Source organism: Panthera leo, chromosome C2, assembly GCF_018350215.1.
Source record: "Panthera leo isolate Ple1 chromosome C2, P.leo_Ple1_pat1.1, whole genome shotgun sequence".
Lineage (NCBI taxonomy): Eukaryota > Metazoa > Chordata > Mammalia > Carnivora > Felidae > Panthera > Panthera leo.
Window position 1 is genome coordinate 11467050 of NC_056687.1, and position 15901 is coordinate 11482950.

The window sequence follows — 15901 nt, forward strand, 5'->3', positions numbered from 1 at the left end:
ATGGTTTTATCTCAGGAATAGAAGGTTGGTTTAACATTCAAATTTTAATCAATATAAATCACCATATGAACAAAATAAAGGAGAAAAAACATGTGAACATCTCAGTAGATGCAGAAAAAAAAGTTATGAGCCAATTCAACACCCATTCATGACTAAAACTCTCAGCAAAAAAGGAACAGGAAGGAAGTCCCTCAACTTGATAAAGGGAATCTAACAAAAACACCTATAGTTAACATCATACTTAATAGTCAGAAATTGAATGCTTTCCCCTTAAGATGGAGACTCTCACCACTTCTATTTAACATAGTACTAGAGGCTGTGATCAGTGCAGTTAAGATGAAGAAATAAAAAGTACATAGGTTAGAAAGGAAGCAATAAAGCTGTCTCTATTCACAGACCATATATTTTATACATAGGAACTCTAAGGAAGCCGAAAATGAGTTAAGCAATATTGTAGATATAAGGTTGACACATAAAAATTCTGTCTCTATATACTGGCATCAATTGGAAACTGAAGTAAAAATATGCAATATACAATAGAGTCAAAAAACCACAAAACAGGGATAAACTTTGTAAAATATACACAAAATGTATACATTGAAAACTATAATATAACCTGAATAAAATCGAGAAATCTAGCATAAGACTCAATATTGTTAAGATGTCAATTCTTCCCAAATTGATCTATAAATTCAATGAAACACCAATCAAAACTCTAAGTATCTTTTGTAAAAACTGACAAGCAAATTCTAACACTTACGTGGAAATGTAAAGGACGTAAAATAGCCAAAATAATTTGAAAAAAGAATACTACTGAAGATTTCACATTAATTGATTTTCAACAACCAAGGTAATTCAATAAGGGAAAAGGACAGTGTTTTCTATAAATGTTGCTACAACAATTGGGTATTGGTATGGAAAAAAAAGATGAACCTCACCCCTTACTTTACACTTTCATAAAAATCAATGTGAAATGGATTACAGATTTAAACATAAAAGAGAAAACTGTAAAAATCCTGGAAGAAAACGTTAAGAGAAAATGTCTGCAACCTTGGGATGGCCAAAGATTTCTTAGAACACAAAAAAACGTAAACCATAAAAGAAAAAATTAATAAACTGAACTTCCCTACAACTTAAAACTTCTCAAAAAACACCATTACAAAAATGGAAGCTATAGAGAAGGTAAAAATATCTGACAAAGGACTTGATACAAAAATATATAAAGAACTCTTTACAGTTCCACAGTAAGGTAAATAACCCAACAAAAAATGGGCAAAAGATCTGTTCACAAAAGACACACACAAGAAGATACATACCAATACACGTATGAAGTGAGGCCCAACACCACTAGCTTTCAGGGATATGCAAATTAAAGCCACATGAGATACTGTGACACATCCATCAGAAATACTCATTACAAATAATGACAAAGCGAGTGTTGGCCAGGATGAGACACTACTGAAGCACTCACACATGTAAAGTATAAAATGTAGAAAGTAAAATGGTACAACCACCCTGGAAACAGTCTGACGGTTTCCCGTAGGGTTAGCCTAGATTTATATGACACGGTAATTCCATTCCTAAAAGCTGATACACAAATAAGAGAAATAAAACATATTTCCACATCAAGACTTGCAAATAAATACCCATTGCAGTTTTATGCATAAAAGTTCCAAACTGGAAAGAACCCAAATGTCAATCAACAGGAAATACTACTTAGGGATGAAAACGAACAACCTACTAGCCTGCTCACAAGTATGGATAAATCTCAAATCATCAGGCTGAGGAAAGTCACAAACCTCAAAAATGATCATCTTTCATGATCACAAGCAGAACAGCATCTACATGAATTTGACATCCCCTGCCCCCAGTTCAACAAGTGAAACCAAACCAGGTGATATTATGCAACTTGGTGGTCAACTCTGGATACCTAATAAACGGAAGCAGAACTGTTGATAGCATTCCATTATGTCCCCGACTATTCAGTATAATTCTCTCTCATACTCCCGTTAAAATACTGAGCCGCACTCCCTTATTGTCATGATCACGGTAAAGTCAAAGTCTCATGAGTGAACTACATGTCCCAGGTGATCCAGTCCCTGCCTGCTCCAACCACAGCGGCCTCCTTGCTGTAAGCACATCCCAAACACGGGCTATAGCCTCACAGCTCTCACACTGCTGTCTCCGTACCTACAGCTCGTTCTGCCAGAAAGCCACACAGCTTAACCGCTTCTCTCTTTCAAGTCTTTGCTCAAATGGACCCTTACAGGGAAGCCTGTCCTGACCACCTAATTTAAAAAACTGCCCTTGCAGGTGCCTGGCTGGCTCAGTCGGTGGAATGTACGACTCTTGATCCTGGGGTTTTGAGTTCAAGCCCCACCTCGGGTGTAGCGATTACTTGAAATAAAATAAAATAATTTTTGTTGTATTGTACTATTGTATTTTTATTGAGAGTGTGTGAGTGGGGGAGAGGGGTGGAGGGGGGAAGGAGAGACCGAGAGAGAGAAAGAGAATCTTAAGCAGGTTCCATGCTTAGTAAAGAGCCTGATGAGGGCTTGATCCCACAACCTTGGGATCATGACCTGAGCCAAAATCAAGAGTCGGACACTCAAACCAACTAAGCCAATCCAGGTACCCCAAAAATAAAATCTTACAAAAAAATAATAAATAACTGCCCTCCTTCTCTCCAGGACTCTATTTCCTACTCACTCTCATACTCTAAGAGTACACACTTGACTTCTTTTGTCAGTGTCCTGCCCTGCAGATAGAAGGTAAGCTCTGTGAAGGGGGGGCTCTCATGGCCGCTCACTGCTGGACCCTCAGCGCCTCTGAGAGCGTCTGGCCTGGCACGCAGCAATGCTCAGCAAGCATGTTGAGTTTGTTTCCTTGACAGCCTCCTTTTCAGACTAGGGCTTTGTCGACTTCGTATTTGCTTCCCAGAGCCCAGTACCTCATGGAGGCTGGGTGCTTATAGGAATAAATGAGTGAAATGAATCAGAGGAAAAGCAGGGAAAGCCAAAAAGCTGTTAAGGGATGTGTTTTCTCACCTGTAACTGTTGCTGTAGATGGGTGATTTCTGCAATCCTCAACTCTCTGGATTTGTTCGTACTCTCAATTTCTTGCCTTTGGGTGGTCAATCGACATCTGATATCTTGAAGTTTTCCTTCTAGTTGATGCTTTTTATCATTCTTTAACACATGAAAAATTATTATTATTATTACCATTTTTAATGGTTCAGTGTTACTGTACAGCTGACCCTTGAACAACACGAGGGTGAACTCCAGGGGTCCACATACACACGGATTTTTTTCGATAAATAACAGTACAGTACTGGGGTGCCTGGGTGGCTCAGTCGGTTAAGCGTCCTACTCTTGGTTTGGGCTCAGGTCATGATCTCATGGTTTCATGAGTTTGAGGCCCACATCGGGCTCCAAGTTGACAGTGCAGAGCCTGCATGGGATTCTCTATCTCCCGCTCTCTCTGTCCTTCCCTCACTGCGCTGTCTCTCTCAAAATAAATGAAGTTAAAAAAAATGTTTTTAAATAACAGTACAGTACTGTAAATGCATTTTCTCCTCTTTATGATTTTCTCAACATTTTCTTTTCTCTAGCTTACTTTATTAAAAGAATGCAGTATATGATAAATATAACATATGAAATATGTGTTAATCAACTATTTGTGTGATCAGTAAGGCTTCCAGTCAACAGTAGGCTACTAGTAGTTATGTGTTAGGGGAGTCAGGAGTTACAGAGTTCTGACTGCGCAGGGTCAACTGTATTCCCAAAGCATAATCAAACTTCACTCACTAGAGCTTCTAATTCAAATTCCAGAGTCTTTTTCTTTGCTTTCAGTACAACTATGTCTTCTTGTTCTTTGTTTCTTTGATTGAGTAGTTCTTGTCTTCGATTCCGTTCCCATTCAAGTTGTCGTTGCCTTTCAAGTTCTCGTTTTGCAGCCTGTGACATTTACAAACAGACAGCTTATTAACTTCTTAGTTCTTACATTATACAATGTCTCTTAATAAACATAACATCTAGGAAGTCTTTTCTTTCAGGGATAAAATGTTACACACTGCAAGAAACTCTATTACAAAATGGCAAAACAATTTATACAAATGTAGTATTCCTTCTATGGAAAAAAAAAAAAGAATATTTAGAAAGGCTATTAGATAAGATGAGGACAGGATTCATGTCATCATTGCCATTTGATTGTGCCTTCAAGAGTGCTTGAAGTGATAAAAAAAAAATAACCTTTCTTCCTTATTTACTGACTCATGGAGGGTAAGGAAAAATCTAGTAAAATCAAAATCCAAACCCCTAGAACAAAAAGAAAAAACAAGAAATATGCCCCCAAACAAAACTTTCTTCTACCCAAAAAGAAATTATTTACCTCAAGTCTTAAAATTTGTTGCCCTCCAGCCCTCTAATCATTCATCTTCTTTTACCACAGAAGCTTCTGTAATTTCTGTGGCAACGTCAGCCCTCCTCAGAGCTGACTCTGATGGCTGCTGGGTAAAGAGCACCTGGCACTCTTTACTGTAATTGCTACTTACTCCAACTACCCTTTTACAGGCCACAGGACAGGTGGAATACTAGCCGTCAGTATATCTCTAGGGACTATCAATGCCTGGTACCTGGTAAATGCCTATTAAATAGTTCTTAATAAATACTCTAAGGTGTCTTGGGAAAAAAAAAAAAAAAAAAACAACACGGAGGAAAGGAAGGCATTGAGTCCTTTGGCTGTCCATTCTGGAAATTAAAACCCTGTTGGATCTGTGTGTCTCTGCCTGAACAGAGGCTTACTGCCCTAAATTTTCTGAAGCAATAAAAGGAGATGAAACCAAAGTATTGTGTTTTGTGTTTTTATAAAGGAAAATCTCCCATCTATAAAATAGATTTCATTCACACAAAAGAATCATGGCATTGCCTCAGTAGCAATGTGCTTAACTGGAAATTCGGACAAAAGACTGGCTTAGCCCTTATCCAGTATGGCACCAAATTGATGAGGCCTTCCATCCAATATATTGAAGATTTCCCACACACGTTTTTTTAAAGTGGAAAAAAAAGGGCACAGACAATATAATTAGTATGAGATCATTACAGGGCTTTTAAAAAAAAATTGCACTAAATCCCCAACCTCTCCAACCATATAACCTTTTATATTGCTACATACATTTTTAAATGCAGAGAAGAAAGTCTGAAAAATTCTCAACAAATATCAGTGGTTTTTGTTAAGAGACTGAATAATCAAAAGCTTGAGTGTAAATATTTATATATATATGTGTGTATAGATATATATATATATATACATATAGTTATAAATATATGTATATATTTTAGTTTTTATTTATTTTGAGAGCGTGCAAATGTAAATGGGGTAGGGGGAGGAAGGGAGAGAGAGAGAGAGGGAACCCCAAGCAGGCTCTGTACTGTCAGCACAGCACCCGAAGAGGGGGGTGCCTAATCTCATGAACCACGAGATGGTGACTGGAACTGAAAGCAAGAGTCGGGCGCTTAACTGACTGAGCCACCCAGGCGCCCCTTGAGTGTGAATGTTCTTAGCAGCATTATTCATAATAGTCAAAAAAGTTGAAAACAACTCAAATGTCCATCAACTGATGAATGGATAAATATAATGTGGTACATCCGTGTACTGGAGTATTATCCGGTCATAAAAAGGAATAAAGTATTGATTCACGCTACAACTTGGGACTTGAAAACAAGCTAAGTGGAAGCCAGACACAGAAGGGCACATGGTATATGATCCCACTTGTGAAATGTCCACAACAGGCCAACCTGTGGACACAGAAAACAAATGAATGAGTGGCTGTTAAGGGCAGGGAGAGGCGGATGAGGAGTAACTGCTTAATGGGGAAGAGAGTTCTTCTTGGGGTGAGGAACGTGCTCTGGAATCAGACAGAGGTCAGGGTCACACAGCTTGGTGAACATACTAAAAGTACGCAACTGTGAAAGGAAGGAGACTGTGTTAACCTGCCACCTGACCAATTACGAGAGAAGGGGAGCAAGCCACAGGCGCTAACTGTGGGGGTGGCTCCGTGGCTCCTTACCTCCCGTCTCTCGATTTCCTTCCTCCTCTCCTCCTCTCTCTGCCGTTCTAGTTCCCGCTGCTTTTCCAGTTGCTTCTCCAGCTCCAGTTGTCTCTTGCGCTCCTGCTCCTGGCGCTCCCGCTCTTTCCGCTCCTGCTCCGCGCGCTCGAGCTGGGCCAGGCGCTCCTGCTCTTTGCGCTGCTGTTCCAGGAGAGCCTGCCTCCGCTTTTCCAGTTCCAGGTTGCCACGCTCAAAATTCTCACGCTTCTTATCCTCAAACGTTACTTTAAAACGAGAAGCAGAGAAACTATGAGAAGTCATGATTTTCAACACTATTTTCGAAGGAAACATTCGGTGGCACATTTGAAATCTGTAGTATAAATGCGAACCAGAACTCCCCAAGTTTCCTTCCTGCCTGTGCCCGCATTAATAACCACGAGGACACTAAATACCTTTTGGACCCAAGAACTTGATTCAGTAAAGTAGACTGCAGGATACAAAAGCAATATACAGAAATTAGTTGCATTTCTATACAGTACCAATAATTAGCCAATAGAAGGAGAAATTAAGAAAACAATCCCATTCATGATGGCATCAAAAAGAATACCGAGGAATAGATTAAAAAAAATTTTTTTAATTTAATGTTTATTTATTTTGAGATAGAGAGAGAGAGAGAGAGAGAGAGCACAAGAAGGGGAGGGGCAGAGAGAGAGGGAGACACAGAATCCGAAGCAGGTTCCAGGCTCTGAGCTGTCAGCACAGAGACGTACGTGGGGCTAGAATTCACAAGTGTGAGATCATGACCTGAGCTGAAGTCATAACAGACGCTCAACCAACTGAGCCACCCAGGCGCCCCTTTTTAAAAAAAAATTTTGGGGGGGGGGGCGCCTGGGTGGCTCAGTCAGTTAAGTGTCCGACTTCGGCTCAGGTCACAATCTCACAGTACGTGGGTTTGAGCCCCGCATCGGGCTCTGTGCTGACAGCTCAGAGCCTGGAGCTTCAGATTCTGTGTCTCCCTCTCTCTCTGCCCCTCCCCCACTCACTCTCTGTCTCTGTCTCTCCCCCCCCCTCAAAAATTGAATAAAACATTAACAAAAAGTTTAAAAAAATTTTTTTTAATTTAATGTTTCTTTATTTTGAGAGAGAGAGAGAGAGACTCAGTCCTAGGAATAAATTCAACCAAGAAGGTGAAAGACTCGTACACTGAAAACTATAAGACACTGATGCAAGAAACAAAAGACATAATTCAGTGGAAAAGTATTCCATGATCAGAATTGGATTGGAAAAATTAATATTGTTAAAATGTCCATATTACACAAAGCAACCTTCAAATTCAATGCAGTTCCTGTCAAAATTCCAACAGCATTTTTCACAGAACTAGAATAATTCTAAAATTTATATGGAACCACAAAAGACCCTGAATAGCCAAAGCAGACTTGAGGGAAAGAAGAACAAAGTTGGAGGTATCGTGCTCCCTGATTTCAAACTATACTACAAGGCTATAGTAATCAAAGCAGTATTATTGGCATAAAAACAGGCACAGATGAACGGAACAGAATAGAGCCCAGGAACAAACCCACACTTATATGGTCAACTAATTTACAACAAATAAAACAAAAATACATAATGGAGAAAGAAAAGTCTCCTCAATAAATGGTGCTAGAAAACTGCCACATGCAAAAGAATGAAACTGGACCACTCTTGCAGGGAACAAGCTTAGGAATTCCCTGAGCCTGCACTGATGGGTTAACAAGGCATAAAGAATTAGAAAGCCATAGGATGAACACACCCAAGTTTGGGTAGACAAGAGTAGGTAAATAAGATTAGGTAAAGGGGGCAAAGGTCCCCAGTAAAGGGCAAAGGTATAGGACAATAGCAGAAAGCTGCTTTCACAAGAAGGAAGGACCAATTAGGTAAACAGGTAAATAGAGCCATAGACCACAGCAGGGCCAGTTGCCCAGAGTGGAGCTAATTAGCAAAAGAAAGATGTCTCGTTGACCCTGAAGTAGCATGCTCTTTCTTGTCACCTTGGCTAGTTTAGGTAAACAGAGGTGCGGCCTCATGTTTGCTGTAAACAACCTTCCACCCTGCACCAGAATCTTGTCTTGTATTGACCCAAACCCCTAACACCGCATATCTCCCAAACCCCCTCTTCCCCATGCCCATGAGCCCATGAGTTAAAGTTCACGGTTTCACTGACAGTCTGTCCATGCCCATCACACTAGTAAGCATTCTGATCCTAATAAAAAAGGGAGGAAGGACCCTTACTCAGGGCTTTGTCTCCTCCTGGGTATTAGCCTCTCCCACATTTTCAATCCTGAGTCCCACTCTCTTGCTGGACAAGAGAGAACTCCAGACCTAGAGTCTACAACACACTCTCTTCTTACACCATATGTAAAAATTAGCTCAAAACAGATTAAAGACTTGAATGCAGGCCTAAAACCATGAAACTCCTATCAGAAACATCACTGACTAGGCTCACTGACATGACTCATGGAACACTGCTTTCTGGAACTGATTCCAAAGGCAAGAATAATGAAAGAAAAAACAAATGGGATTATATCAAACTACAAAGCTTCTGCACAGTGAAGGAGACTATCAACAAAATAAAAACACAACCTTTGGAATGAGAGAAGATATTTGCAAATCACGTATCTATAATGGGCTAGTATCTAAAATATATAAAAAAACTCATACAACGCAACATAAAACAATCTGATTAAAAAATAGAGCAGAAGATCTGAGTAGACATTTTTGCAAAGAAGCTGTACAGATGGTCAACAGGCACATGAGGAGATGCTCATCATCATTAATCATCACAGAAATGCGAATCAAAACCACATGAGATGTCATCTCACACCTGTCAAAATGACTATTAGCAAAAAGACAAGGAATAACAAGTGTTGGAGAGGTTGTGGAGAATAGGGAACCCTCACACACTGTTGGGAGGAATGTAAATTGGTATAGCCACTACAGAAGAACAGTAGAGAGGTCCCTCAAAAACAAAACAAAACAAAACAAAATAAAACAAAACTGCCAGATGACCCACCAATTCCACTTCTGGACATTTACCCAAGAAAACAAAATTATCTATTCAAAAAGATATCTGTATCCCCGTGTCATTACAGCATTGTTTGCAATAGCCAAGACATGCAAACAACCTAAGTGTCTCTCGGTGGATGACTGGATAAAGAAAATGCAGTATTATTCAGCCATAAAAAAGAAGGAAATCATTTGCAACAACACGGATGGACCTTGAGGGTATTATGCTAAGTAAAACAAGTCAAACAGACATATATCATCTGATTTCACTTATGTATGGAATAAAAACAAAACAAAACTCACAGATATAGAAAGAGAATGGGGGGTTACCAAAGAGAAAGGGAGTTTGGGGGTGGGAGAAAAGAGTGAAGGGGGTCAACTGTATGGTGATGGATGGTAACTGGACTTACCGTAGTGATCACGTTGTAGTGTATGCAAACACTGAATTATGCCGTACACCTGAAACTAATACAGTACTATATACCAATTTTATCTCAATTAAAAAAAAAATCCTAAGTTCTTTGCTAACATACTCTCCCCTCCATGACAAATACCACGTCATGGCATTCAAAACACTGAACACCACCTGTAGAATAATCTCTCTAAAGCTGCAATTCTGTATCACCACCAACCTCCTTTCCTTCCCTGTTTATGCTTTTCCTTCTCCATCACCTTGATTGAGCAACTGACCCCCTGACTTTTCTGTACCATGAATCTTTCCCTCCCTACCTCTCTCTCCTCAGCTTATAACTGTGCTTGTGTGTGTCTTCTATTCTAACAAGACGATTTCTGAAGGCAGAGGTAGGTAGGTGAGTATTCTACATTTCATAATGAAGAACAAGATGTACCCTAATCACTATGCAGGTCACATTCAGCAAATAATTTTTTCTAATCCATCATTCAGTCTCCTTCTTTGAGAACACCAATTAGGAATTTTAGCCTTATTTCCCAGGCCAATCATTTTTTTCTCTAGTCCTTGCTATCATTCTGTTTATAACCATTTCCTTTTCCTTTAAAAATAAATTCCCAATGTCCCTTCATGTTTTCATGTCCCTTCCTATGTCTTCAGCAGTGTCCATTCAATTTTGTGTTTGCCTCACATGCTCCTCCTTGGAACCGACCCCAGACAGGAGAAGCTCTCAAGGCCTGCCTGTGTAGCACGCCATTCCCATTGTGCCCTATTTTCAGAACTGTCACTTGATACTTGGTCTTGAGATCTGTAACTGTGGGCACCCTTCCTTGGCTTCTTCCCACATTCCTGTTTGGCCTTTGCTGCTTTGGACAGACATTCCTCAGACATTACAGTTGTGGATTAGAGACCAAACACGGTTAAGTGTGTTTTGGTTTTCTAGTCCTTCTTGCTCCTTTACTGACTGCAGAGGAGGTATATCCGTTTTACTTTGCTACCTTAAAATTGAAAGTCCGCTCAATCACAGAAAGGAAGGAAGTAATAATGATACATGCTACAACATGCGTGAATCAAAACTATCATGATACGTGAAAGGCCACTCCCTGTACCAGACCATTTATATGAAATGTCCCAGACAGGTAAATCCCAAGGGGCAGAAAGCAGACTGCTGACTGCCAGCGCTGGGGGAGGGGGGGAAATCAAGAACCACTGCGTATGGAGTTTTCTTTTGGGGTGATGAAAACATCTCAGCACTAGACAGAGCTGATGGCTGCACAACACTGTGAGTATACTGAGCAACACTGTCATGGACTGAATAACCTGCAGACTTCCTATGCTGAAGTCTAAGCCCTAATGTGATGTTATTTAATCAGGGTTAAGATAAGGTCCTGAGGGTGGGATTAACGGCTTTAACAGAGGAAGAGAGGAAGAGAGAAAAAGAGATTTCCCTCTTCCCATGTGCACACACCAAGGAAAAGTGATATGAGGGCACAAAAAGAAGATCGCCATCTGCACGCCAGAAAGACAGCCTGACCAGGAAGTGAATTGGATGGCATCCTAATGTTGGACTTCCTGGCCTCCAGAACTGTGAGAAATTAATTCACTTCTGCTATTTAAGCCACCTAGACTACTATACTTTATTATGGCAGCCTACCCTGAGACAGTCACTGAACTGTATATTTTTTAATGATCAAATTTCTGTTATGTGAATTTTACCCCAATTTAAAAAAAAACCCTAAAGGTCCCTACACATCTTAGTTCCAATACCTGGCCCTGTTTCTGCTACAGAGGAGGCACATAATAAATGGCTACTCAAAGAATGAATGCATGAACAAAAAACCAATGATGTCACTTCCTGTTCAGAACTCTAAATGAATGTCTAACTACAGACAGGAAAAGAAAATTCCATATTCGAAGGATTCCTGTCCTTATTTGCCTTTGAGACTTCATTCCCATTATTACCAACCTGAAATGTTCTTCCTTCCCACTTGTAATGACCCTATTCATCTCCAGTCTCAACGTGACTGAGACCTCCTGCACAGAGATTTCTACCTCATGCCTTTCCCAGTCTATGCCAACCCACGTAAGTAAGCTGTGCTGTGCATCTATGCTACTGTCTTCAGGACTTTGCCACACTTAGGTACTGCTTTGGTGATTATTTATATGGATGCCCTAAATCCTCAATTCTATTATAACCTTCTTGATGGTACGGACCACACTGTTAACGTTTAAATTCTTCACCGTACTCGACACATAGCTTCACACAAAGAACATTATCAATAAGAAGTTTATCAGTAAACAGAAAAAAAATTTAATTTAAAGAGGAAATCGGGAGAGCTAGTGTCCTGAGCAAGCTAGTTAACCACTGAGCACTTTAAATGCAGCTAAATGACACTGACAAATATAAGAAAATATGGAAATTAATATAGAGAGACTCCATAATAAACTTCATTTGCCTCTTAGTATCAATTATCATCTCATTATCAATAATTCATAGCTGCTCTAGAATATTTTAATAGTATGATGAGCTTATTATTATAGATGAGGATTTTTAAATTTTATTTATTTGCATATTTTTTTTTTAATTTGAGAGAGAGTGCAAGCAGGAGAAAGAGGCAGGGGGTGGGGGGTGGGGAGAATCTTAAGCAAGCTCCACACTCAGCACAGAGCCTGACGCGGGGCTCAATCCCAGGACCCTGGGATCGTGACCTGAGCCACAATCAAGAGTTGGAGACTCAACTGAGCCACCCAGGCGCTCCAATGAAGGTGTTTTAAAATAGGTTCTTACTGGGGCGCCTGGGTGGCTCGGTCGGTTAAGCGTCTGACTTCAGCTCAGGTCATGATCTCACAGACCGTGGATGCCCCGCGTCAGGCTCTGGGCTGATGGCTCAGAGCCTGGAGCCTGCTTCCGATTCTGTGTCTCCCTCTCTGTCTGCCCCTCCCCTGCTCATGCTCTGTCTCTGTCTCAAAAATAAATGTAAAAAAAAAAAAATAGGTTCTTACTAAATTTAAAATAGCTTCCTGTTATTAAGGAGTTTCCAATTTTCTTATAACAGTGTGAGAAAATAACAAGAGGCAGTTTTACATCCTATTTCGGCACTGGTGGTACTAAGCAAGCACTGTAAAGGTTTACCAACTTCGAGTGTTCTATAAATAACAGCTATAAAATTTTTGTTTGCTGGTAAATAATCAGATTTCAGTTTAAAAGTAGCCAAGTACGTAATGTTCTTATTTCTCTACCTATAGTCAAATCCAAGACATGTTAAAAGTGTCTCCTTTCTAAGGTCAGTTAAGGGAATACAGCAAGAATGTCAGAAGCTACATTTCTTTTTACCCCCGTCTTTGCCTTAGAGGCGGAAAACCTCTAATATGATGTAACTGAAATGGAAAGACTGCCTTACCGGGCAATTTCTTCTCTAGCTGTTGTTGCTCATCTTCTAAAACTGGCTCCTCTGGTAACCTCTGATCTACTGCCGTTGAGCTGATGACAGATATACCACTGCCAGATCGAACTCGTCTGCAATTGGGGAAACAAAGCAAAAAAAAAAAAAAAATGGATTCACACAAAGCCGTCTAGGTAGCACCGAGCCAACGGTGGAAAAGAGTTTTTAAAGATGATGCCACATCATGGAGAAAATCTCATGTATCGTGAGGAAAAGATAAAGATCTGGTCCTGTTTACAAAGAGCTTTTTAAAAATGAGTACGCGAATGCTACCAGAGGCTGAGTGCCAAGCTTATCTGGATATTTAGAATTATCACCTAAACCAGGGCAATTGCGAAGGGCTGAATTAGTGAATAATCATCGAGTGTCTAATCTTTAATTATTGTGATTATTATTAATTCAGTGTAGGCATCGAGTGTCTAGAACAGTGCCTGGGTCCACAGTCAAGAGTTCACTGTTGTTACCATTACCCTTTTACGGAACATTAAATCCTTCAAGGAAGATTAGCAGCTCAGCTGAATGGAAGCCTCTCTCTTCCCCTTACAAAATCTTTTTTTCCATTTTATCTCATAATAAACACATGAAATCTCTACACTTCACAGTCCCTAAAACAAATCACTTAGTTGCCTGATTAGTTTCACCTTAAACCATTAACCTTGCTCTTTGAAACCAATCTACCTTTTTGTTTTAATGCGCTTTTTTTTTTTTTTATCAGCTTCCAGCCTTGTGTCTCTTGTGGTGATTTTTGCAACTGTCAGACCTTACAAACCGCCCAACTACCATTTCTTCCTACAGTCAATTTTCTCAGCTCACTCCATGTATGCGCTCACAGCAACGGCACTGTTTCTTTTCCTTTTGTGGGAATTCCTTCCCCTCGGCTTTCCCAGAAAGTCTTATTTGTGTGTGTGTGTTTTCTGTTCTTTGTGCTTGTAAGATTTCATGTTTGTCTTCTAAATTAAAGCCTAAAGACATCATTGTCTGGGGGCGCCTGGGTGGCTCAGTCAGTTAAGTGGCTGACTTTGGCTCAGGTTATGATCTCGCGGTCTGTGAGTTCGAGCCCCGCGTCGGGCTCTGTGCTGACAGCTCAGAGCCTGGAGCCTGTTTCAGATTCTGTGTCTCCCTCTCTCTGACCTCCCCCCCCCCCCCCCCCCCCGTTCATGCTCTGTCTCTCCCTGTCTCAAAAATAAATAAAACGTTAAAAAAAAGAAAATTAAAAAAAAAAAAAAAAAAGACATCGCTGTCCGGGAGGAGAGGTGTGTGTGGCGTGTGTAGGTAGAGGATACCAGTCACTGCAGATCTCTCCAAACTGGACCTTGGTCTACTCTTGATATCTCTACTGAAACTGTGTTTCAGACTAGGATAATTTTCTTTAATTAGCTTCCTGACTATAATTTCTACATTGCCAGTATTTTGTTGCCTATCCAATGTATAGAATTCACAGGCAGAATTTCCCTGCCTTCTTTTCTCTTATTTTTTTTTTGGGGGGGGAGGAAGGGGCAGAGAGAGAGGAAGAGAGAGAGAAGCCCAAGCCAGCTCCATGCTCAGCAGGGAGCCTCATGTGGGACTCAATCCCACAACCATGAGATCATGACCTGCGCCAAAATCAAGAGTTGGATGCTTAGCCGACTGAGCCACCCAGGCATCCCTCCCTGCCTTGTTGTCCACATACAAGTTATTTTAGTTTTACTTTAACTGCTAACATTTTTGCTGAACTCTGACTATATAGATTGGTACAAAAATCATCCCTCTTTTGGTATTTTACTAATATACTATGAATACTTTAAAGAAAACAGGTCCAAGATCAACACAGGACCTAGATAAGATTTTCTTCACTTCATGGATATTTCATTTACTTACCAGGAATAAAAATGAGCAAAAGATACGTAGCCAACAAAGCCCAGTTTGAAATTCACATACCAAACACACAGTTTCTTATAAGAGCCAAATGTTCTTTACCTAAAGGAAGGCGGAATGTACTCTGGAGGCAGGACAGGTGGCAGTGGTTGGCCAGACATGGCTACATCGATCAGGTGCATAGCCAGGATAAATTCTTCTGCTGTGAGTTTTCCATCTTGATCAATGTCGGAAAGATTCCTATTCAAAAAAGTTAATTATTTTCTAACTTCACGAAAATGCATGCTTGTTACTATTCATGAGTGATTGAAATGTTCTGTTTTCTTATTCTGACTCTAGGCCAATTGAGTCTCTCTATGCCTCGTCGGTTTATAAAAATAGTGCCTATTTCATAATACTGTTGGAAAGATAAAAATGAGACAATCCATACAGTTGGGATGGCATTCAGCAAATGTTAACTATGATTATAATTATGCTCTTCTCAATCCCTGCCAGCCCATTTAAAATGCATCATACCCACATTTTATGTGTCTTTAAACACTATGCTCGGCAAACTATCAGGTCAGATAGTAAACATTTAAGCTTTCCAAGACACGGTCTCTACCACACTGAATTCTGCCCTTGCAGCAGGAAAGCAGCCGTGGACGATCCATAAACAAATGAGCGGAAAACCTTCTAGAAACAGATGCAGGCCAGGTTCCACCCATTTAGGTTAGTTGGCCTGTGGCTGATCTAGACCCACAGGGGTGGATCCTTATGGCCTTCTGCCTCAGAGTCAAGGGGTTTGCTGCTCCTTAATCTCAAGATCAACGGCCACCTCTCCCCAGAATCGACATGCCCTAAGAGTTAATGACAGTGAACAGATTTTTCCAGCAAGTCCAAGAATGCGATTTTACTTAACAACACCAAAAGAGGATGCCAGACAACAGAGCTGTTCACCAGAATGCGAACAGGACAGATACTGCGCTGGGAAACCGGCTCTGCTGAGGCCATAAATCAAGAAACTCCTCTTAAGTCTAAAACTTCCTTAGGTGGCATACACCGTTTTGGTTTTCAGTTTTAAGGTATAAATGTCCATGCAGTGACATTTGCCCTTTCTAGAGCACA

At 40.4% G+C, this 15901-nt stretch overlaps 1 protein-coding gene across 7 annotated transcripts in view; it reads right to left on the reverse strand.

Moving 5' to 3' along the window:
• The window catches only part of ITSN1 (intersectin 1), a 217705-nt gene that overhangs the window by 99588 nt on the left and 102216 nt on the right, over positions 1–15901 (reverse strand). For all 7 annotated transcript variants that reach the window (XR_006192990.1, XM_042903100.1, XM_042903097.1 and 4 more), the window contains exons 10-14: positions 14897–15034; positions 12899–13014; positions 6068–6330; positions 3807–3956; positions 3048–3188 (exon numbers count right to left, since the gene is read on the reverse strand). Coding sequence is in view for 6 of the 7 variants with exons in the window: in XM_042903100.1 (XP_042759034.1) it covers positions 3048–3188; positions 3807–3956; positions 6068–6330; positions 12899–13014; positions 14897–15034 (808 nt within the window). In the remaining variant the exon portion in view is untranslated. The remainder of the gene's footprint in view (positions 1–3047; positions 3189–3806; positions 3957–6067; positions 6331–12898; positions 13015–14896; positions 15035–15901) is intronic.